General features: G+C 34.4%; 4 protein-coding genes across 4 annotated transcripts in view; 3 read left to right on the forward strand and 1 right to left on the reverse strand.

Moving 5' to 3' along the window:
• Window positions 1–311: 311 nt before the first annotated feature.
• Window positions 312–1,882, forward strand: Dtwd2 (DTW domain containing 2). Its single transcript, XM_073081902.1, has 2 exons — window positions 312–788; window positions 873–1,882. Exons 1-2 carry the CDS (start codon window positions 703–705, stop codon window positions 1,564–1,566), a joined length of 780 nt encoding a protein of 259 aa, XP_072938003.1. The 5' UTR covers window positions 312–702; the 3' UTR covers window positions 1,567–1,882.
• Window positions 1,883–2,595: 713 nt separating this feature from the next.
• LOC140748937 (uncharacterized) lies at window positions 2,596–4,784 on the reverse strand. Its single transcript, XM_073081901.1, has 2 exons — window positions 4,218–4,784; window positions 2,596–3,270 (listed from the first exon to the last, which is right to left on the reverse strand). The coding sequence occupies exons 1-2, from the start codon at window positions 4,563–4,565 to the stop codon at window positions 2,707–2,709; spliced, it is 912 nt and encodes a 303-aa protein (XP_072938002.1). The 5' UTR covers window positions 4,566–4,784; the 3' UTR covers window positions 2,596–2,706.
• A 351-nt stretch (window positions 4,785–5,135) lies between these two features.
• RpS15 (ribosomal protein S15) lies at window positions 5,136–7,345 on the forward strand. The gene is made up of 4 exons (XM_073082045.1): window positions 5,136–5,279; window positions 5,429–5,514; window positions 6,151–6,373; window positions 7,158–7,345. The coding sequence occupies exons 1-4, from the start codon at window positions 5,271–5,273 to the stop codon at window positions 7,281–7,283; spliced, it is 444 nt and encodes a 147-aa protein (XP_072938146.1). The 5' UTR covers window positions 5,136–5,270; the 3' UTR covers window positions 7,284–7,345.
• Window positions 7,346–15,397: 8,052 nt separating this feature from the next.
• Window positions 15,398–25,882, forward strand: part of LOC140748959 (bumetanide-sensitive sodium-(potassium)-chloride cotransporter) — a 56,324-nt gene continuing 45,839 nt past the window's right edge. The window contains exon 1 of the mRNA XM_073081935.1: window positions 15,398–15,705. The gene's annotated coding sequence lies outside the window, so the exon portion shown is untranslated. The remainder of the gene's footprint in view (window positions 15,706–25,882) is intronic.

Consider the following 25,882-nt stretch of genomic DNA (forward strand, 5'->3'; position numbering starts at 1 on the left):
CAGTATTATTAACAATTTTACTTTTGGATATTCACGAACATATTATAACTTATAAGTTTAACCACGTTATGTGGATTGCTAAATCCTGTAGGCTAATCTACGGATGTATAAGCACAATGATTTTTTGTAAATAAATTCCTATATATTTTAATTACTGAATGTAATCTTGGAGAAAGTCCATTTATTTGTGATTTGGTACCGTCCGTGGCATGCTTTATATTTCTGACATTCATTCATTTATTAACTAATTCGTTATCTGTTGTTATCAAAATGTCAATTTGTCATTTACTCATTTGTCAATGTCAGTCAACTCAACTTTTGTAACTTGTCAGTTTTGTAGCTCAATTTGTAGTAGATATATGTTATTGGTACATTTTTTTAAATGAAAATAATATATCCATGCAATAAAACTTGATAAATGGTTTATCCTAAGCTATTATACTTCTAAAAATGAATAAGTATAGCAAATTTAAACATAACATATTATACAACTATATATTTATGCTGTACCTACACACAATAGCTACAACAATTATTGACGACAATCACTAAAACCTAACTAACTTTGCGAATATTAATCTGTATAAATACATAATATAAGTCTAATGCAGATTGTCTTAAATGTATTATTTATATATGTGGTCAGTCTTTAGGATCTTTATATAATTTTCATTTAGTAATAGGTTATGAGCTAACTTAATCATGGAAGAATCTGAGTCTGTGTGGGAAGATTTATCGAATATACCTGCGGATCCACCTTCTAAGCGAAAACTTTGTGATAAGTGCAAGTAAGGAATTGTGGGAAATTACACTGCTTACAGTGCTTATAATGTGAATTTTTAATTTAACATGTAATTTTATTTTATTTTTAGACGACCTGCTGTTGTGTGTTGGTGTTCAGCTCTACCTTCAGAAAGAATAACACCTCGCAGCAACATTATTCTTTTACAACACCCGGCTGAAGAAAAAAGATGTCTTCGTACAGCACCAATGCTACAATTAGGCTTAGCAGAAAATAAGTGCCTTATATTCAAAGGGAAAAGATTCCCTCTTACCAGGCATGAAAACTTGGAAAACATTCTTAGACAACCTAATACAATACTGCTATACCCTAGCAAGGCTTCTATAAATATTGAAGAACTGGATTCAAAGGAGCCCTCTTATAACATTGTCCTAATAGATGGAACGTGGCCTCAAGCTAAAGCTATTTATGCGTCTAGTCCCATTCTCCATACAATTAAACAAGTTAAACTTGTATGTAGGAATATAAGCAACTACATTATCAGAACACAACCAACCGAGGGGTGCTTGAGCACACTGGAGACTGCCGCAGAAGCTCTGTCTCAATTAGAAATGGACCCAAAATATAGTGAGCTACTTGTTAGACCACTACATATGTTATGCCAGTATCAGTTAGACAATGGAGCAGTGACACACCAATCGAAGGAGTTTTTGATTAAAACGAAAACATATCCGAAACTTATAGGCAAAAGGCTGTCTAAACTTTTAAAATCTACGAATGATAATGACGAATCTTTAACTAACTTTACAAAAAATGGTCTTTAATTCCCATTCTGTTTATATTCATATTTTTAAGATTTGTGATGTATGTTTTAATGTTTTTATTTAAGTTAATTTTAAGTGTTACATTGACAGAAATGAAAAGGATTGGCAAATTGAACGAATATAACATAATGTATACAGATTGTTTCATGATGGTTAAAAGTTAATAATTGTTGCTGAAAATAAGACTGAGATAATATATGATTATCCATGTCCAACATAGCATTACATGAGAAAGTGTATTGTGATTCTGTACCATCTTATTCCTTAAGAGAGGTTCTGCCATGTTTTTTGTAAATAAATGTTATTTTTAAGTATGTCTAAAGTTTTTTATGTCTTAAGTCTTTTATTTTTTTATGCATTACCTCAACAAGATATATTTTTATGTTATCAGAAGAATTTCAGAAAAAATAATGTTTAAATAATTAAAAATATTGATATGGTCTTGTTGATTATTGTCATGTTAAAGCTCAGAATACACTAAGGGACAAACGGAGTGACATGTTGCGAAACATGTTGCTCGTAAACTACGTAAAATGTCCCGAGACAAATGTCGCGGCACATTTTGCAGGCCACACTAGTCAGTGTTTATAGAAATGTCGCCCGAGGAGGTTGTGGCTATTAGTGCTGCGTACATTATTTTATCGGGTAAATAGAAGAAACGAAAGAAACGGTGGTGGATGCGTAATTATTTACGGGAACGAGAAACAAGAATCAATATCTTAAGTGACCTTCGGTTATCCGATGGATCATTCACTAATTTTACGCGAATGTCATCAGCCGATTTTGAAATTTTATTGAAAATGATCGGTCCATCTATATACAAACGTGATACAAAACTACGGAACGCTGTTGCCCCTCATATAAGACTTGCAATCACATTGAGATATTTGTCGACTGGCGATTCATATACTTCCTTATCGTACACTTTTAGAGTGTCAAAGCAACTGATCGGTAGAATAGTACCAGAAGTTTGTAAAGAACTGATAAATCAATTGAAATGTTTCGTAAAGGTAAGTAAATACATACAGATTAATTTTTAACACCAGTTTTATTCAAATTAGAATCAACAACTTAAAAAATACAAAATATTAGGCTTAATAATACGATGCTAACATTGCGCATATTAAGTGTGTATTGTTATCATTGCTCGTTTGATGACTCCATCGTTGAAATAATTTTTGTTATAGGGTCATCATCCGGACTAAAATTATTACTACCGGAGACGGTACTATAGTTGCGCTGCCCTGCTGGCTGGCTATTCTCATCTACATAATCAGGACTGGCATAGCTGGATGTAGTACTATAGCCGTGATGCTCAGTCGGCTGGCAATTATGGCCGGAACGGTATTTCCCCAAACGTGCATCAATAAGAATATTATTTATATAATATTTTGCCATCAGTATGGAATTTGTGTCTTTCATTTCACGTAGCTCTGACGCTACGTATTGCCCATATACAGAAAATTCATCTTGAGACAACATTTTGCTTTTAGCAAGACTCATAACTTCATACGCTTCGTTCATTCTATCTTCATTTGGTAAAGTTCTTTTGCGAATTCGAGACGTAGATGGCCTAATGATTTGCGGATCTTGCGGTCCTTCCTGATTAATAACTTGCGATTCTAATTCAACTGTAGGCTGATTATTCTCTTGAAGAGCTTCTGCATTTGGAGACTCAGGAATCGTGTCTTGGCTTTGTTGTGTCTGAAAAACATTAAAAATAAAATTTATTATTCCAGGTTCCAGCTACAACAAATGAATGGAAAGAGAAAGCTCGTGCTTATGAAATTATATGGAACTTCCCTAATTGCCTTGGGGCTATAGATGGCAAACACGTTTCTATTATGGCTCCTGCTAATTCGGGTAGTGACTACTATAACTACAAAGAACAATTCAGCATTATTTTATTAGCTATTGTGGATGCAGATTATAATATTATATATGCAAATTGTGGTGCTAAAGGAAAATCTTCGGACAGTGGAGTATTTCAAGAGACTGCTTTTTATAAAGCTTTGACTGAAAATCAGCTTAACTGGCCAGATCCAGAACCCATACAAGAAGGTGGGCCTAGTATGCCCTTCGTACTCGTAGGAGACAGTGCTTTTGCACTAACAGACAACATGATGAAGCCATATCCTGGTAACCATGAAGCAGGGACAATGAAACGAGTTTTTAACTATAGACTATCAAGAGCTAGACGAATTGTTGAAAATGTGTTCGGGATTTTAAGTGTTGTGTTTCGTGTATTCCGAGGTCCTATTGCTCTGCGGCCTGATAATGTTGAACTGGTTGTAATGGCATGTGTATATCTGCATAATTTTTTAAGACGAAATTGTCAATCAAGATCACTCTATACCCCTCATGGGACCATCGATTATGAAAATTTTGATCATGTTATTGTAGAGGGATCCTGGCGCCGAGAAAGTACACCTTGTAATATGTCTAATTTAAATAATATCGGCAGGCGCAACCCACAGTCGGCTATAGAAATAAGAAACAATTTTGCTGAATATTTCGTAAGTGCACAAGGACGTGTACCTTGGCAGAATAATTTTTAGTACATATAAGAGTATTGTACCCCAGACACTACATTTATATTCTTGCATAATTAAAAATTGGATATTAACTAATTACACTTGACTTTGACTTACCGATATCTCCAATGAATCCACGCCACCAGACGTTGTAGCTCCTTTCAACAAAAACTTCATTGCGTCATACGCAAACCATGTACTGGACTTAACATGATCTCGTCCACTACCCGTAGTTTTGGACGATATTATTTTCTTTTTCTCCCGGATAAATTGGGAACGAAGTGTATGCATTTTGTTCTCTATTTCTTTTTTTGGTATGTTTAGGGCCTTTGCTATGTCCTCCCACGCGTCATTTTTCTTTAATTTATTGCGGTAATCTCGATTTGTAGTATCCCATAGCAATCCGTAACTCTGGTAGAGTTCGATCAAATGTAGCACTGTTTCGTTTCCCCACACTATTGACATGTTGAGAGACACGTTGCGCACGCGTCCACACTCAGCGACAACCTGCGCGGCACTGACGCGCAACACGTGCGCCCGCTCTCAGTACGGGAGCTGGCAACATGTCCCGCGTCACGTAAATGTTCCTCAAAATGTTGAGGGGCATGTTGCGGGACACTATGCAACGTTGCAGCGTCACGTATATTGGGTATTGCGCGTCATGTTTCGAGACAAAATGTTCCCTAGTGTATCCGTGGTATAAATGATTCGTGGCGTGGATATTTTATACTTAAATCCTGTATATCCTAAGAGCCCCATACCGAAGGATATTTTGCCACTCTGCCTCCTATTTCACCTTACATTTCCTACTTTACAATTTAAATTCGGTAAAGTTCATAATGAAAATGGATTACTTAGAATCTATAATTTCTATGAACTGTGTATGTCTAGTTTATCTTGTGCCGTATTATGTGTAATCCTTTACTTGTTGAACTTTCACATATATATATATTATTGAATGCAACATTTTTTTAATAAAACAATTGCTATATTAACATTGTTAATTTATTTTAAAATGCTTCAATAAAGCTTGCACAACTTTTATTTTTCATTCTCTTCGTTTTTCTAAACTTGATATATGGCAACACATTTGTATTGTATGAAATTGAAATGTCAACTGTCAATTGACAAGTTTTTCTTTCTTTTTGTGTCTGTCAAACGGTCAGAAACATGGCTGAGGTTAGTTCCCGATAAATATAAATTATTATCGAGATTTACAAGAGGAATCGTGAACAGAAACCGAAATTAAACCGTCAAGTTTCAAAACAAGTGATTATTTCAGTATAGTGTTGGTGTTATTTTTTATATAAAATGTTTACGTATTGCAGGTCGACGAAACTCTTAAGAAGAAACGTACCTTCAGGAAGTTTACCTTCCGAGGGGTTGATCTTGATCAGCTTCTTGATATGCCCAAGTAAGAGATTATTCATACTAATTTAGTTCCTTAACTTAAGTGAATTTTTGATGTCCCGACCAAAAGTTCATCTGTTTACAACAATCAAAAGTTTTGCATTTTCTTACATGTTTGTTAAGTTTGATAATATTTGAAGCCAGTGAGCTTATTTTGTCATTGTTACTGTGATTGAACTGGTTTAATATTAGTAAATTGATGAAATAAGATCCACAAATCCAGCCGGTTTGGTGAATGGCTTCGAATATAACCTAAAAATTTGTGCTTATATTGTGGAGGTTGTAAAGTTAATACTTCGTTAAACACTAAACAATACATTATTTTTTAAATCAAAACTTAATATAAGCCTGTTCAGTGTTTTTAAATGTGTATCAATATCTATAAAAGACAAGTTTCTATCATAAAAAGAGTGATTACAATAATTCAACAGCCCTACCACCTTACTTAGGCTTATTAATTGACTGTTATGTTCAGAAATAATGTAAATCAACTCCAAAACTATATTAAAAGTCTACTACAACTCATGAATTAAACTACTCAAACATCTTAAGATTTAATATTATCACTCTTTACATAAAGACATGGCACAGGTAAGTAAGCAAGTAACTTTTACTAATTTTAGCTTTTTCTAAATTCCAGTGAGCAACTCATGGAGCTGATGCACGCCCGTGCACGCAGGCGATTCGCGCGAGGCCTGAAGCGCAAGCCCATGGCCCTGGTGAAGAAACTGCGCCGCGCAAAGAAGGAGGCCCCACCAAATGAGAAGCCAGAGATCGTCAAGACTCACCTGCGCAACATGATCATTGTTCCGGAAATGGTCGGCTCTATTGTCGGTATCTACAATGGGAAAACATTCAACCAGGTTGGTTAATTTAATGAATATTGCAGTAATATCATTATATACAGTTTTGTACATAATACTGGTTATCACACCAACTACAGAGTTCCATCAGTATTAATTATGTATGTCTGTTTTGCATAGATTTATAGAAAATTCTTATCTATAAATGATTTTGTTAGTAGACAGTTTATTAGATTTAGTTCTGGATGGATCTTACTAAATCAATACTTATATATTCTACAGATATAGTTCTATATTCTACAGATTTATTTTGAACTTTATTGAAAGTTACATTGATTGAAAATAAAATGTTGATTGACTTTGTCAAAAGTTTTTTATTCAATGCAGAGACATAAGTTTATATTTTCGATTTAAACTAAATAACACAATTTACAACTAGATGTAACTAAACTGATGCATCAAAAACTTGTACCAATTTTGCAACATCCTCTATGTTTGGGAAGAAAAAAAATTAATCTATGTGTTGGACACCTATTAGGCACTACCCTCATATATATCTATAGACATCAAATATATCAGACATGGGCAGGGACAGGAAAAAAAATATTTTACTATACAATATTTTAATGGGCAAAGCCCATATATATATATATAAGTGGATATGGTATATATTAATTAACATTCATACACAATGTGTAAAAGATTACTTTTAGTCTACTATGGCATGGATTGGTAAATTTCCCTTATGCCGTCCCCAGAAAACTCTTCCTGATCTGGATAACTGTTCCTAAAGACACCAAATAAATTACAGGCAAAATTCATAATGCAACTTTACTTGTTCCAGGTGGAAATCAAGCCTGAGATGATTGGTCACTACCTCGGCGAGTTCTCAGTCACTTACAAGCCTGTAAAGCACGGTAGGCCCGGTATCGGTGCTACCCACAGCTCTAGGTTTATTCCGCTTAAGTAGTGGCTCATAATAGGTTAAGTGAAAAATGTACGCAGAAATACAATAAAGTATCTTTGTGGCAATGGAGTTGTTTCTTTTATTGTTACTCTATATTCCTGTTTGTATCAACTCATGCGGACGCAGAATAATTTCAAAATTGACGAGATTGCAGTTTTTTAGTAGCAATCTAACTCCCGTGATTATAGAGGCGCTCGCTAACTGCAAAACACGATCGCAAATCGAATGGAATGAATGATATAAGTTACCAACCGTTGCAGCGGAAATATCAGATGTATGTACGCTAATGTTGGAGAAATAAAATGCGCCACCAGAATTTTTACCTCCAATTTCATACTCTATGAGTGTTGGGATTCCGCGACCACGTTTGAGGTGGCAGAAATTTCCCGTGAATTCTTAAAATAAAGAAGAACTAACGACGACTATTAATCATTAAAAAGTTATATACGTAGATTTTATTAGATTATATGTAGAAAAGCTGAAAACAAACTATATCATAATAGTTGAAATAATATATGAATCAAAGAGTACTCTCAAGTTAGTCTTACTTTATAAATCTCAGGCCTGTTACGCTATTGGTTATGTGACTACTTACTACAACTCTCCAAAAGATGGCGCCACATGATGCTGAAGCACTAATTTGGAAGTTATAACAAACTTAAGTAAGCTCAAACCCGTGCACTTAGCTTCCCGACCACTTCACCTGATAGATCTTCCTACCCCCAAAAGATGGAACGGCGCATATTGACTTTCAAAATATTTTTTAAGCATGCATTACTAAAGTGATTCGTTATATTTTTCCGGCCGAACAATGATGTATAAAACCCTATTAGGTAATTGTAGCTGTTTGTAGATAGGTACTTTAAATCTATTTTATACCATACAAATAACCATATCAATGGCGAAAAAGTGTAAAAGGAAATATGAAGCGTACACTCACCAATCGAGTGAAACAAAGTTCACAAATACTCAGAACCATACGTAACCATAATTGTGGGGTTAATAGAAGTGCATTGGCTTGACTTGGCATATCTCAAGGCGCTGGGCGCTGGCCGCACTGGCTGTAACCAGTCGCATCCACCGCTCACCGCTGTCAGCTGACCTCGGTGACGACACTCCATGACAAACTATGTTTTCAGAACAATCCTTTTTTGTCTTCACACTTTCCTTAGAAGGAATTACGAATTATTTAAACATATTAGCGTTTTCTAGCACGTGGTGACGTATCACACCAAAGTCAGAAACGTGAGGTCGAGTTTCTACAATGTCACAAACATAGTATTCGTAGGTAGTAGTTATTTCAGTTGATTTTTTATGTATCCATAAATGTTTTCTAGGAAGCGACTGACAACATTTTCAAAAGAATTGGTTCAATTATTTACCATCATACCATTTCAAGTAAAGCTGACTACACAAATAGATTTACAATGGGAGTGGAAATTTATATAGCGAACGTACTTTAATATTTATCACATGAAAACGTTTCAACTGGCTTGACTTATAAATAATTTGGCAGCCTATTTTATTGAACCATGAAAACGGCACCTAACTACTTGTAGTAATTATTTTCTGGTTGATGGCAGTTATACTGACTTCATGTTCGTGGCATGTAAGCGAAATGATCTTGCAACAATTAGATTGTCATAATTCTTAATTAATTCCGTTTAAGAGTGTAACTCGAGTTGAAGGGATGCGAAAACATTATGCGAAACAATTTAAAAGGACGTTATTGTAACGAGACACCAATTAATATGATCTGATAGATTCATATTTTGAACGATTTTATGCCGATGCTTTGTTTACTAATAGTCACACCATATCCAGCGGTTGTAGATAGGTTATGCATAACTGTAACGACTTTCGTGATCAATTCGCAACTATCCACTGTTATGTTCCGGTTGAACATAACAGTGGATAGTTCAACCATCAACATATCTTCAATCTACAGTGTACCTACTAAGTTGACTTATTGCGGTATTAGTAGGTGTCAAACGATTAAATAAGGAATATAAGAAGCTCGGGCAGGTTTCTTCACATTTAAAGCAAGTGATAATTGATTTCTGAGGTGCTTCCGACCTCACGCGTTTCAGAACTTGAAACTAAATTTTTTACCTACCATTGGCGTCAATATCAATAATTTATTTATTTTTATTATACTTCTTACAAGAATACACACTTAATTTATAACAGAAACTAACAAGCATAGTTCACTTCATATTAAGCACTACAGAAATAAGTGACCGCCGACGAAAATGGAACAAGAACTGTGTCGCTCGACAAGCTTGAAAGTCTACCTTGTAATTTACTTCTAAAATGTTTATATAAATAAGTATATTTTCATGTCATCATGCTGATTTTTAGCTCTGTGACAATCACATGACTACCTAATAAGGAGTCGGATTTTATTACGTAGACACCTACTTATTAGAAGCTTACCTTAGTACCTACTTATAGTTTTTAGGCAAATGGTTATGCGTGCTGCTTGGTTTTAGTAGTCCATATTAAATAACAGGTTCGAAACCATCATTTCTTATTGCCATTTGTCCTGTAAATAGCAAAACCGGGGGCCAAAACCTTTTCCTTTCACATATCTCATTGGAACGCCCTGCCCGAAAACATCAGAAAAGCCACTCGTAGGAACACCTTCAAGAGAATGGTTCGGGAGCATTACCTTCGCATGTCCTCCAATACTTGAGTCTTCCAATTTTCCTTAACTGACTGTGTTGTATATATTTATTTGTATATATTATATTTGTTTTATATATTTATATATTATTTATATTTATTATTATTATATGTAGATATTGTATGTTTTCTTTTTCTTTCTGTTACAGTTGTATTTCTTGTCTATGCCTACCACATGTTATCGCCATCACCCTGGGTCGACTGGCAGAGAATGCCATTAGGCATTAAGTTTACCCTTTGTAACCCTTAGTTTAAGGTGTACAAAAATAAATAAATAAAATAAAATAAATAAAATATCTCTTCTCTTTCGACAGAACTTCATGTAGGCTAGCGATCAAGCTCTGTAAAGATATAAAGGCTTTTATAGCCAACAACAACTACATATTTTGGAAACAAGTTGGACCATGTAAAAACAAAGGTCCGTAATGAGAATAAAAATAATATTATCAATACGATCAATACCAAGGATAGGTACCTAATTACCTATTGTATTTCATAGTAAGATACCGCGGATATCTAAGTAATTTCTAAGGTCATTGGACAAAAGGATTTTTCCGAAATATGTAATAATGTGACTAAAAGCCACTAGTAAATCCCCAACAGGTACGTCACCACGAATATAAAAGCAATTGTTTAAACCACAGGTTTTAACGCACCAAATTAATACGTAGCTATATACGAAGGTATGTAATGGCATTAATCATTAGCAGGTCCTACGTAATTCGTATCCAATTACGGATTCTTATAATAAAATGAATGAATTTTGTCTATGATATCGTTGTATCATCCTCATTTAATGGTGGTAGAACCCTATGTGGTTCGACTCCGGCGGCACCACCGCCACACCTATTTCTACCGTATAACAGCAGTGTTAGACGCTGCTGTGTTCCGGTTTGAAGGGTGTGGTAAGGGAGACAGACTTTTCCGAGGCGTTCCAGCTTAGTCCTCAGGGGTAGCGGCGCATCTGTGGCTGACATCAAGTAGGAATATCTAATACTATCTGGGGTTGATTACAGATGTCCATGGGCGGCAGTAGCCACATACCAACAGGTGGACTGCATGCTCGTCTGCCACTCTTATATTATAAAAAATACAGTGAAACCTGGTTAAGTGAGACATCAAGGGACCTGCAATGTCGTTTCACTTATAGAGGTATTCCACTTACCCAGTGTCTCAGATATACAGGTATAAATAAATATCTGTCTCATTTACAGAGGGTTCCATTAATAGATATTCAGATTTCACGTAATGATAACGATTGTAGCTTTCGTTTTGACATTTTTCAAATAAACATCTGTATGATAGTAAAGCGAAACTAAAACTGAAGGTAATTGAAGCTCAAAATTTGTACTTACGTACTTGGAATTACGTGTGGAATTTGTGGGTAGAATAAGAATGAGTAAACAAACAATGTTATCTCAGTTACAGAGGTTTATGCATATAAAATTTACTCGCTGTCTCAGTTATAGAGGTAACTATGATGATAAATCGAAAGAACAAATCCCAGATATAGAGGTTTACCTCGTCCCACTAACAGAGGTAATTCAGTGCCAAAGTGTTGGGACCTCAGCATGAGTTCCAGTTATGGAGGTTTCTCACTTATCCAGGTCCCACTTAACCAAGTTTCACTGTATATAGATTTATATAAAAAATGCATATCATTCGATCCGAATATCGTCTGTTTGTATGGGTTAGTCTTATTGCAGCTTCCGACACACTGTAAGTCAACGGATTTACGGTCAGAGGGCGGACCATGAGGGTCATCCACGTACCGCAGCGCTACCAACGGTAACGGTGCGTGTCAGCCTGTCGTTTTAGACATTCGAAGACCAAATCACATGTCACTGCAAAATACAAAGTGAAAGAAATGCAAAATGAGAGGTCGCAATTCACTTTTAAAATCACCAACTGCTGTTCTGCGTCCGTCCGCGATATCACAGACCACAAGAAGCCATCACTTGATGCAGTTTAATCTACTTTGACAGCAGTTTGATACAGAAATAAAGCGAGATTTAAGGTTCCTATGTAAGATTTAGTAACCCGTGTATGGGATGAGCACTAAGAAAGGAATTTTGGTAATTGCAGCCCTCAGAGGGTAAAATAGGTCTTGAAAAACGATATGACAATATTCCTGTAAGTTAGACACGTTAATTATTTTCGTGAATTCTTTGATTTACGTAGAGTAGGTACCTATAAGAAAAATAGCGATAATTTATCGAAATGTGATTTCGACTTTGGCGCGGGCAAATCCGCAAGCAAAACTTTGTAAAACATAATTAAGATACTAACTAGCCGGATAAAACTATATAGTATGACGACGGTTTATACATATTTTATTGTAGATTTATCTTTATTAACATCTCTAAAATATGTCATCATGGCGTAAAATGTGTAAGGTTTTTCTAATAATATGCAATTATATGTACTTATGGTAGTACGTAATATTATCTAACAAATAGTTATATTAAAATTAACGTTAATAAAAATGAATAAACATTTGCTAGAAATAATAAAACCAAGAATATTCTTATTACACATATTATTTTGAAATTGACGCAGCTGATCATATTCCTACATAGGTGGCTATTACTTATACCTTTTATATTATATACATTTTAATTATTGTACTGGCGTTCCCAACCTTATCAGATATTGGTAAATCCTTACAATGTTCTACATACTTTTAACATAAATATTGCTTCTTATTTATCTCACAATTTTTTTAAGTTGTCTGAAGTTCAACAAGCCGCATTTGGCGAGCGTGATGGATTATAGCCTTTTTTTGTGGGAGCGACACGGGGTTACGTGCGATTTTTACCGCACAAAAACCTCCACGGTGGCCGTCCTCGGCGCTGCGTAAGGGACTCCGGGATCTCCAAAGGAACGCAACCGGAGTCCACTTAGCACGTTGTCCCGTCAGGCTCCGCCCAGGAGAGCATGACGCTCACCACTCTGTCTGGTGTGCACGACGGTATGCGACCACACATGCTACCGACCCTCTCGGGGTCGCTAGCCGGGCGCTGACAGGCAGGGGATATCGTAGCCCTGTTCTGGTCCCGGGACTACAGGAACAAATATATTATAGCCTAAGCTCTTCTCATTTTTAGAATACCTTTTATATTACCTTCAAAGAAATGTTATTACTGGAATAGGAGTCGAAAACAAGTGTGTATGCCAATTGACGAAAAGTGCCCCTTGCCACTTAGATCTATCACTGCTTATGCTTACCTTACCAGAAACTAGAACATAGAAGGTATAAAATACAAATCGATCTGGCGTTGGTCTATTTCTAGTCCTCATAAATCCTTCAGACAAGGAAGTTCATTCACATGTAACACGTGTGCGACTCTACATGATAAAGTACCTTTATTATTGAGCTATTGTTATGGCTCAATAGAGATATGTAGAAATTCGCATCACCAACCCAACTCTGTCACAACTGGTTTTCTAAGATTATCATAAATGGGATAATTATGTATTATGTCCACTTGCTGGGCAGTAGTTTTCTTTCAGAACGAGTGGCTTTAGAACTTTAGGCCATAGTCCACAATGCAAGTAAATTGTGGATTCACCGAATTTTCAAAAAAAAAAGTGTTTTTAGGACTTTTAGGTCAGTTTATGCTATAATTAATGTATGACCTCCATATTCTTATTTTTGAAAGTTAGGTACGGCTTAAAATTGATTATCACTATTAACAATTAGAAATTAAACTTAATTTTTAATACACACATAACTTTGAAATATTAGAGGTGCCTACCCTGGGACTCGAATCACGGACTCTTAGCCTGATAAATCAAATTTTAAATAGCTAGGCTATCATTAATTTGAAAAGTTAAATATTAATTATGTATATGTTTTTCGTTTTTGCGTACACTAATGGATAAAAACAAAATTATATTAACGGGGACTAGGAAATTTTATAAGAAGGTTCACGCCTCACGATAATAACAACCGGAAAACCCAATGCACTAAATGCTTAAAAAATTTCGTGTTGATTGATTTATGTGCAATATAGTAGCGTCTTCCTGTAAAGTGATTCATACTATCATGTAAAATAAATGTGGTGACTATAATAAAATTCCATTTTGTTTGGGAGGCCTATGTCTCACAGCTGGTGTACATATTTATGCGAATATACATAATTATGCAAACATAAAACGGTATACCTTTGTGGTTCGTCTTCGGAGGCACCACAGCCACAACTAAGTGTTCCTGTCCTACAGCAGCAATGTTAATTGCGGCAGTGTTCTGATTTACAAGGTGTGGCATCGGGGAAACAATTCTGAATAGCAGCGCAATCCATCTTAGGCCTTAGCAACGCATCTGTGGCATCTTAGCTAAAATTTTAATCATATCTGGCATTGATTGTAGATTTCTATGGACAGCCGTCGCCACTTACTTTCACATGGACTGCATGCTCGTACGTCTGCTACTTTTCTATAGTATTGTAGTGTAGATATATTTAAATTCTCGCGTGGCCGGGAATCAAACCTACGACTCGCGCAGCAGACCGGTGTCGTTACAATTTTGCGACACGGGTTGTATGAAATATTTATTATAAACTTTAATATTTATTACATACAGAAACAATAGTGATCTTAAAGTTATGTAAGTTATGTGTGGATAGTTCCATGAAGAGGGTTGAGCGCCATACTAAGTAGGTCTATATAATGTTATGAACATTATCAGCCGGTTCGAGGCGGTTTAACTAATTCATTTCCCATCCTTATACTATAGAGTGCATGGAGTAGTACATATATAAAAATATATCGGAGTAATGAAGTATGTTTTTAATCAACTAAAATATGTTGTGGTGATAGTTGTTAAACCTTTTACATTTTAAAAAGTTTACTAAATCCCTGGAGCTGAGTAAGAAATGTATTTAATGTTATCAAACAAGCATGCAGTCATCTGACTGTGGTTACTGCTGCCTGTAGACAATTTTAACCAACTCCATATAAAATGTCTTCTACTTGAAGCCGATCACAGGTGCGTTGCCACGCCTGAGGACTCAGTTAGTGAGCCGAAAGAATAAATGAAAAGGAGTAGAGTGGAGTAAATTATCATGTTTATTAAAAAAACAAAGAAATTTATCTAGCGATTGTAGGTTTTATATTTTATATTTGTTTCTTTTATGTTTTTTTTTCTGTAAGTTTAAAGATATAAGCTAAACGACTCCGCTCTTTTCCAGCCTCTGTGATTTATTTACAGTTTGTCTGTTTATCGCGATATGTGTATTTTATGGGTGTTACTCTTTAGTTTGCTGTAATGTAAATAATATCGGGTTTGACTAAAAATAAACACGATGCCCATTGGTAAGCTTATAGTGCGTCCGGCGCGACTGAAACTGGCAGAAATCTCGTCCTAACTAGAACGAGTAATTGGTGTAATTAGAAATATTGTTTGGGCAGTGTAAGGGCGCGTGTTTATATAGAGTCGCGGCGGAGGCTTCGAGGCTCTGGCGTGTTGCCTCCCCGAGCGGACGCACGCGCTGCTTGCAATTTTCCGCGATTCGCCACAACGCAACAGCTTGTACAAAAAATATAAATAACAGATAAATAAGGACTATGTAATATCGTAAAAATATCGTTATAAGTAAAACGCTCGCTGTTAAAAACTCCGGACGATTTTTAACAGTTTCTTGTTAGTGTTTTGGTGAAGAACAAAAGAAATGTGATAACAGTTATCTTGTGACTGCGAGGAATAATGTTTTCCGTATAATAAAAAAAACGGTTGCTGGTGAGTTACTGTTTACTCTTTATCTCTTGATTCTGTCGTGTTTAATTTGTTTTATTTTATTTTACTGGCCTTAAAACACGCTACTACATTTAATTATTTATTTATTTTTATATACACATAGATATATTTTTTCATTTTCGGTAGCAGTTCAGTTTATAGTTATAAATATTTTTTAATGTGTTTAACACGGCATACGCTTTAGAACTATAATATATTGATATACTAGCTGACCCGGCAAACGTTGTGTTGCCATATAAATAAAAAAATGTTAAGGGTGAACAACTCTTATCACTTAGGGGTATGAAAAATAGATAGTAGCCGATTCTCAGACCTACTGAATATGCATATAAAATTTGGTGAAAATCAGTAAAGCCGTTTCGGAGGAGTACTGTAACTAACATTGTGACACTAGAATATTTTATAACATTTATAACATTAATAATATTTATTAATTATTAATTACAGAATATTTATTAATGTTATTGTAATGTAATATTTATTATGGCGTGGTTTTTATAAATAATATCTACATAAAAAATCTAAAACATATTGTGTAAGACTTAATGTAGAGTGAAGAATTAATATTAAATATTTACAAGTTTTCTTGTACCTACTAGTGTTCGTCAAATGGTAGAAATAAAATCATTAAAATGTTACGATTTTTGTTGACAGATGATCACTAAAGACCGTTAATGGTTACTTACAAAAAAAAAAAAAACAAAAAATCTGTTGATAAAACAAATAGAAAAGAATATTAGAAAAAAAAGTTTGGAAAATCCAAAAGTGCATGACTCATAATGCTCATTTAATTATGAAATAGGTTTGTATATTACATTGTGGTTTATTTTATTTTATTTGTTTGGAAGCCTTAGTGACGATCAATAATAAAATTTAAATAGATAGGTACTCGTATATGATTTAGGGGACTATTTTTACTACTGGATGAGTTCACCCACTGAACAAGTTTGTTCAAAAACCGTTCAGGACCACTTTTCTTCTTAATTCTCGACAAATATTCTTTTGTGTTTCGTACTTATTAACTGACAGTGTAATTAATAAAAATATCCTTGAATTTTCAAAACATATTTGAAATACAACCACCAGCGATACCTAGTATTTTTTAAAAAGTTATTCTAATTTAAACGGTGTTCCTTCATTTGAAGTAGGTACATCTACACACATACGCACTACATACACGCAAAATAAACGTGGATGTTTGCGAGAGACGTTCCGATATCGATTTCGCCTAATTAATAACTGTCCTGTTTCAATTTCCTGTTCATAGTAGGGGTGGTCTCTTTTGTATCTGGGTGCAAACATTTATGTTTTTTGCGAAAATAAAAAAAGAACTTTACCTAATTTTTAATAAGTGTTTCACAGTTTCTATCCAAGCGTTTATTAGACGTAGGATATAATAAATCATAATAAATAATATGTTATTTATCTTTTCGTATACATATCTTATACAGATTTTTCGTAGTAGGTGACGAAAATCCGGTCTCACCTATTTTTGCCGTAGAAAGCTGCTGTATTGATTACTACAGTGTACTAAGTCAAAATTATTAATATGATGTGATCTAATTTAGTCCTCGGGGACATTAATAAGACAACCATAATCAAAATCAATTATTAGGACTCTTGTCTCATGCCTATATGTCAACGGCAGAAAAAGTTCATGCAACCCACCTTACGTAAAATTAAAAGTAACAATAAGACACAATACAGACAAACATTTAATTACAACTAGGTATTGAAAGATATGATAAATAAATAATGATACCATAATTTCGCACGTTTTACAACGATGTGAGGAAATAATCAGCTGGATTATAATACGAGTACTTATAATGCATTTATTTACTCTATTCTGTTCTGTTCTAATACTGTAAAGAATAATGTTCAACCCATTAACCATAGATTAGTAAAGATTACTCACTCCTAATAAAAAAATGTACCCAGTTTTGACAATTGAAATAGTTGCGTAAAAAAGTTTTACCACGTCTCCGTGCTGACATGTCCCTAAAATATTTGAAATAATTATTTATTTATAATGTAAATTACGCAGTTATTTATTCGTAAATTTTCTCTAAAAATGTTTTTATTTGTCAAGAATTCAAAATAAGAACTTAAAGCCGTTTGTGGCTTCACTCGATTTCAAGGCGGCGAAGTATCTTTATAGTCCATTGAAATGTTACATTTTTTAGGCCTTAGTGTGCATTTGTCAGAGGACGCAATTTTATTTTTTTAATGTGTAGGGGGGGTCAGTAGAAGCTTAAGTTCAAGTTTGTGGGGTCGGCACCCTTGTCCCCCGGCCGCCATCTTGGAAAAGGGGGTGCAAAGGGTTTTCGCGCTGTATCTCGTAAACTAGTTACCCTACAGAAAATTTAATCAAACACAAAATGTAGCAAATTAAATTTCCTACAATTTTATTTCTATTACTTTTTATCGTCAAGTGACCAACAAAAAAGTTATAAATAAAAATAAATGAAAATTTTGTAACAAATTTCCTTTTGGAGGTTATAACTTTTTTTCAGTTCATTTTACAATAAAATGACATCACAGCAATTTTGTAGAGGGTTTTTCAACAAACAATTTCTATATATAATTGTTTCATTTTATTTATTTATCTAGGTTTTACAGCGCTCCAAACTTGAACGGATTCTCGAATGCTCATAGGGATGCAATAAAAACTAAAAATTAGGCTTACTTTTCTATCTATATTTTTTTTATTCATACAATTTATTATAATCTTAACATTCCTATGCTATTATTAAACTATGTTTGACCCTTTTACCCACCACCTATGAGGTAACTCTATCAGAGGTGGATTTTACTGTCGACCAGGCTGAATCGGATGCAGATGCAGTCATCGTCCGTTTTGCGCTTGCTGCATCACAGTCATATGATTCGGTGACAATCATAGCAGAAGACATCGACATCCTTGTATTGCTGACGGCATTAGGAAGGAATCAAACAAATGTATTTTTTTTAAAACATTCAAAAGGGCGTACGTCCGAACAATTGTACTGTCCTTCAAGTTTTAAATATGTCGACGTAATAGCTGAGAATTTACTGTTTCTCCATGCCTTCTCAGGATGCGACACAACGTCAGCAGCGTATAACATGGGCAAAGTCAAATTTATAAAAAATTTGCAGAAGCATCCAGAGTTAGCAAGTGGAACTAAATTATTTATGAGTGAGAAAGTCGAGTAATCGTTACTCAGTGTTGTTGGCGAACGTTTTTTCGTCTCTTTATATGGCGGAAATAAAGACGATACTCTAGACACTCTGCGATACAAACGATTTGCTAAGACAGTGACAAAAAATGCATTTAATCTCTCTTCACTTCCTCCAACACAAGATGCAGCCCGTTTCCACAGTTTCCGAGTGTATCACCAGATTCAGTAATGGCTCGGTAAATATTGTGATCCAGAAGAATGGGGCTGGAAAAAGCATGGAAAATTTTGGATGCCAATCCAAGCTTCCAAGCCTCCAGCACCCCCCGAGCTTATGAAATTAATCTTTTGCAGATGCAAAGGAAATTGTGGAAGTGCGTGCGGTTGCCGAAAAGCAGGCCTTAAATGTTCACCAGTTTGCCTCCATTGTGGTGGTGAAAGCTGCAGCAACATCGTGGACATATCAACATTTCTTGAAGAAAATGAATTAGAAGATGAATTACCGACAATGACGCCAATACCAACTCCCATTATACTACAAAAATTCACCTCGGATACTGATTCAGATTTTTTCTCGCAGCCTGGACCATCGAAGAGAATGAAAACATAATAACTGATAGACATTTTTCAATATATAATAATAAATAACATTATTTTGTCTAGAAATTGCCCGTGGATTACCTCATAGGTGGTGGGTAAAAGGGTCAAACATAGTTTAATAATAGCATAGGAATGTTAAGATCATAATAAATTGTATGAATAAAAAAAATATAGATAGAAAAGTAAGCCTAATTTTTAGTTTTTATTGCGTCCCTATGAGCATTCGAGAATCCGTTCAAGTTTGGAGCGCTGTAAAACCTAGAGAAATAAATAAAATGAAACAATTATATAGAGGAAATTGTTCGTTGAAAAACCCTCTACAAAATTGCTGTGATGTCATTTTATTGTAAAATGAACTGAAAAAAAGTTATAACCTCCAAAAGGAAATTTGTTACAAAATTATCATTTATTTTTGTTTATAACTTTTTTGTTGGTCACTTGACGATAAAAAGTAATAGAAATAAAATTGTAGGAAATTTAATTTGCTACATTTTATGTTTGATTAAATTTTCTGTAGGGTAAGTAGTTTACGAGATACAGCGCGAAAACCCTTTGCACCCCCTTTTCCAAGATGGCGGCCGGGGGACAAGGGTGCCGACCCCACAAACTTGAACTTAAGCTTCTACTGACCCCCCCTACACATTAATAAAATAAAATTGCGTCCTCTGACAAATGCATACCCAAATGTAACTTTTCAATGGACTATTACTAATCTATGCCATTAACATTAAAATCCCTATCATTGTCTTTCTGTATTTTTAAGTGATTAGTCCGTTTTGGCGTAAAGTGGTCTGCTTGCATTTTTATTTCATAAATGATTTCAATCCTACAGTGTACGATCTTAAGCGGTCATTGACGGCCACGCGTCACATTTCTGTTACCACTTACCCTTCGCCACACCCTCAGGCCCCTTCATATTTACACACATTGCACACAGCAGACACGGGTCGTGGCAGATAAAATTATAATTTTCTACACAATATTGTGTTATAGTAAGTATTTCAATAGATATGTCAATAAACATTATACAGGAGAGCATTGTTTTATCCGCCACAAGTCTGACACGGTCTGTAGATAGAAATGAATCCTTAAAAATACATCATTGTAAAAAATACTGAAGATGCACACTGCACCACTAACTGCACTGTGTAGGTAGATTACTATCTCAAAAGGGTAGAGACTGGTTCCGTATTAGTCTAGCCAGCTGCAAGAAACCTTCAGTAATTTCCAACATAACGTCTTTATATCTGTCTTTCCACTATTTTTTTACAGTTGTATGTTCTAAATTAAAAATAGAAATAGAAATAAAAATTAATAGAATAGAAATAAAAATAGAAATTAAATGTTAGATAAAATAGGTAAAAATGAGGACCATAGAGAAAATGGGACTGTATTACTATAGATGTAGATAGACTTACCAGAAGAGATGTCCAAACCACGTAAAATTACAACACTGAGCTTAAATATGACTTTTGATTTTACCATTTTTTGTATGTAACGTGTAGGTATAATTTTATTAATTAATTTGAAACAATGTAAGTTCCCTGCAGCACCTTATATCATTAAATCCTATTTGAATATATTAATTACATTATTGTAAGTAAGTACTTGATTTTCCTTTCATTGTTATTTAATAATTTTGAAGTATAGGTTTTTTATTTGCAAATATTTCTGGACTAGGTACTGAAACGTGAGAATAGTTACCATGGCCTAATACTGTTAATTTTAAATAATGTACACAAGGCAAGCAGTTAAACATTGAAAACGTTCCTATATTATCCTGTTCACATATAAATGAATCCAACTAAATTCAATATAAGTTTTACCTATAATATTTTATCAACTTATTTGTGTGAACTATTCTTGTAATAATAAATGATATTTCAAAATTATATCAATTGAAATATTCTGGAATAATTTAGTCTCATATTTTAGGCATCGAAGACTTTTAATTCCAGAAATGAATTCTTCAAATTATTATTATTTTATTTTGTATTTTGTAATATTTGTGTCTGTAGCAGTCAAACTGTTTTCTAATATTTATAATTGGTCTACATAATTGATATAGGTACCTATATTTATATTGATATAATCTGTGATGATAATTGCTATAACTATCTGGGTGAACGAAGTTGGATTATAATCGTTATTTAAGTAAGAACTATTACACTCAGATAGTGGTTAAGGACACAATATAATTACGGGATACAGGCTCCGCCCGCGACGCCGATCCCCTGTGTTAGGGTTATTTTCCACCAGAGATCAGCGTGGTATAGTTCGCGTAAAACTGCTAGTTCGCTCTGAATATAGAAATGAATCGCGTCGCCATAGCAAATTGTATGATTACACCTGCTCGCAACAACTTCAGAACGGACTTGCAGTTTGACGCTGACTGTACTTACTTAAGCTATGGATGTATATCAAAGCCATCTCTAGAATTGCCTGGTTCAAGAAGATTCTTTTAATGAAAACCAAGCAATTGAGGGATTTCACATACATCCAAAACTTAGCTAACTCGTGCATTTCTTGTGGAAAAGCATCCTTAGGCTAACACCTCACGGAGCGCTTTTCAACCGCATCCGGCGCGGTAGTGGACAGCCGTTTTATATCAAAACTCAGTAGGCAGTTCAGTCCTTATTACTGACATTTTTCAGTAAAAAAATCAATAAAAACATAAATACTAACTATTATTTTAATGCCCCAAGATCCATACAATAATCTGACACAAATGATAATTATGCAAACATATGTGTATGAACAAACATACCTAATGTCTTATGTATTAGCATATAAGATGGTTTACGGTTGATTGCTCATGTGTCTTCATTATCAAAGTCATGCAAACAAAAATCATAAACTAGATTAAAAAGTAAAATAAATAAGATAACGTTTAAAACAATTTAGATAAATTTAAGAAACGGAGCGTGCTACTAAATTAATATTTAAATAAAATAAAATTATTTTTAGCTACCTGGATAATTTAATAGGATAATAAATAGTTTTATATAATTAGTTTTAGGCAGTATTGAAGTTTTCTAAATTTAGTATGCATTTAAGTATAAGATTGTTATTGCATTAACCTATAAGAATTAATTGATCTAATGTTTTGCTTACAAAAGAACGAAAGTTTGAACACTTCTGCCTTACTTACAAATTGTCAAATTTGATCTTTGTTAAGCAAACATTGGATAGATTCATTATTACTAATCAAAGGCGTTTATTCCGTCATTTTTAGTAACATCTAATAAAGCATTAAGAGTCTTAACTTTGTTATTATTCCGAATGCACCATATATTTTAATATATAGACGTAACAATCGTTAAACGAGGTTTCACAATAAATAAATGATGGTGATGGTGACAATTTTTTATGGTAGTGTTTTTGTTTTTATATTTTTGTTTTTCATTTCTGTATATATGTAAATTTTGTATATAGATTGTTTTATATTTACCTACGTTAATTTTAAAGTGTTTTCAAAATTAAAAATAAATAAATTATTATCTCATTTTTCTTCGTCACCATTCAGCATCCAATATTCATAATCATTAACTATATACATGACAATGTAGATGTATTATTGACACAGACCTTTGACCAATCACAGATGCATTGCGACTCCTGACAAATAAAGTCGAGGATAAAAGGATCGCCTCATGTATAAAAACACGTAGTCAGTTAGTCAATAAAAATTAATGACCGAACGAAAACGAAATAAAACTTTTTGACTGATACAAGTCACGCATCGAAACCGTACGTTCAAACAATTATCGACCTGTAATTTATATTTTTTGATTTTATTTTTAACACCCTCAATGGGTGTACATAAAAAATATAAATCGATATTACTAATAGTACTACTAATGCATAGTAAACTATGCATTTGATCAAGTGATGATCTTTAGCAAAGTTGTTGTCCATGGGCCCACGAAGGTTTCAGAGTTGGTGCGACCAATTTTTGACCGAAACGGAAACATTGAAAGAAACTTCTATTTTTGGCTGGAGCTTTACCCAACTAAAACCGAATCTTCGGTCAATCATTTTTTTCCATAAATTAAGTTATAGTCACATAGACTAAAACAGGTACCAAGCTATATCTAGTGTATATGTAGGTATACTAGTATTATACTAAATTTATCTCTATTATTTTTAATAGATACGTTGTAACTATCTAGAAATAATAGCTCGTTACTAAGAAACGGTTATGATTCAAGCCCTCAGATCTCTTATTGAGGTATACTTCTAACTAATATCGAACAAAATAAAATGTAATAGCTTCAAATCATCGGAATGAAGCATCGCACATACTTGAAAGATGAAAGATTGATTCTGGCAAAACATCAAACTAAATCTATGTTATTTTAGCTATATATTTTTAGCTGAATGAATGATTCACTACACATCGGAAGTTCCAGTGTAAGTATCCAATCGAGAAATACTAAATTAGTCAATGGAAACTAATGCTTTTCCAAGAACACAGTATCGTCTTAACAGTATGATGAATTTCCCCGAAATATTTGATTCCGATGTTAGAACAAATTTGAAATTAGTCATGGTAATTAAGGGCATGGTTAATTAATTAGGAAGAAAATAGTGTTAATTGAATAAACTATTAATGTTATTGATAAATTCTAAATAATATTAAGGCAGTGAGAACATAGTGGCTAGAAAGTTGGCCCCTGCGGCTTCTTTTGATTTGTTTGATGATTGAAGTTTTGTCAATAATGGGTTGACGTCGAATAAAATTTAGTAAAAACATTTTTATCATGAAAAGCCCTTTGAATCTTATTTACTTAACTAAAGCCATAAAGTTTTAAAAGCCAAAAAAGATAAGTAAAACAAAAAAGTAGTACTTTTAGGAAGGGCTTTATATTATTTAACGAGTTATTCAATGTAGTAACTAGAAAAATGACCGCCCCATCTACACTAGTAACAATTTACATAATTAATGGATATTTTTATTGTCACAAATCAGCGAGCTTTTGCCCGCGGCTTCGCTCGCGTTATGAAGTAATAATTTCATCCCCTATTTTATCCCCTTGGGGGTAGAATTGATCAAAATCCTTTTTTAGCGGATGCCTACGTCATAACATCTACCTGCATGCCAAATTTCAGCCCGATCCGTCCAGTGTTTTGGGCTGTGCATTGATAGATCACTGTGTCAGTCAGTCACCTTTGGGTTATATATATATTTAGATAACTATAGAAAATATTATATCCTATGATTAATATGATAATTAAATTACACTTTAATTAATTGCCTAAGTATACGATCACAATTGTGAAGCTTTTCGTGTCCGTAAACATTTTAATCATGTGCCTGTAATGAAATGGCGAACGTATAAACACCAGGAAGCAATTATCAAAATGGCAGTCACTTCGCTGAAAGCCATGAAGTCATGTGACCCTCATTACATCACAGGGTTATTGCGAACTATTCCTCCTATTTTTGTTTTTGTTAGGCCTGAAACACACGAAACGACACGACATCGATCACATACGATACGACGATTCGATGTGATGTCGTGGACCTACAGTGTGCATCGTAAAAAAATATTATACCGTGTCACACGATACATCGTTTTAATGCGATGTGGTGAAGAAAAGTGTTACAGCTGACAAAAAATATGATGATATCGGATTTATGCACAGCTTGAGATCTACTTCTCTTGCTGAAATTACGATGATTGAAGAGGAGAAAGAAGCGCAGAAAATACTGTTTGTATGACTGTAGCTTCCATTGGGATTGCCTCAACAATTTTCTCGACACGATGCCTGCTACGCGACGTCGTATAGTGATTTTATTATTTTTCTTTTTTTTTACGAGGGGGAAACCTTCAAAAGGTACCCGACGACATGGGACGCCGGGTTATGTGGGATTTTTACCGCACTAAAATCCCCCGGTGGCCGTCCTCAGCGCTTAGTGGAGAACTCCGGGACTCCGATGGAACACAACCGAAGTACTCCACACATCCTATGGTATCATATCGCGATACGACGTTGTGGCACGTTACGTCGTATTACGGAAATCTCTGGAAGTGTGGAGTGCATTTTACAATAACTATATCGCGTAGCAAGTACAGTAGTACCCTTACCATGAGTTTTCAAAACATCCCACAATTTTACGTTACGTTTACTCAATCCATTAGTCTGTTCCGTTTGCTTCAGTAGACTGAGTAAACGTAACAATAAGTAAGTGCTCAAGTCTTTTTGTCTACCTCGCAAGTTTGCAAAAAAGGGAGACAAAACATAAAGCGCCATTTTGTCAATTTAGACATTTAATGTTATGTTACTGACACTATAGTTCTGATACAATCCGCTAGGGGCACTGATTGGAATTTGTATGGGCAAATACGTAAACCAATATCAAAACAGTCATATTTGTCAAAACGTAAAAACTCATG

Source organism: Epargyreus clarus, unplaced genomic scaffold (genome assembly GCF_041222505.1).
Source record: "Epargyreus clarus isolate Ecla_fem2 unplaced genomic scaffold, WU_Ecla_fem_2.2 ptg000017l, whole genome shotgun sequence".
NCBI lineage: Eukaryota > Metazoa > Arthropoda > Insecta > Lepidoptera > Hesperiidae > Epargyreus > Epargyreus clarus.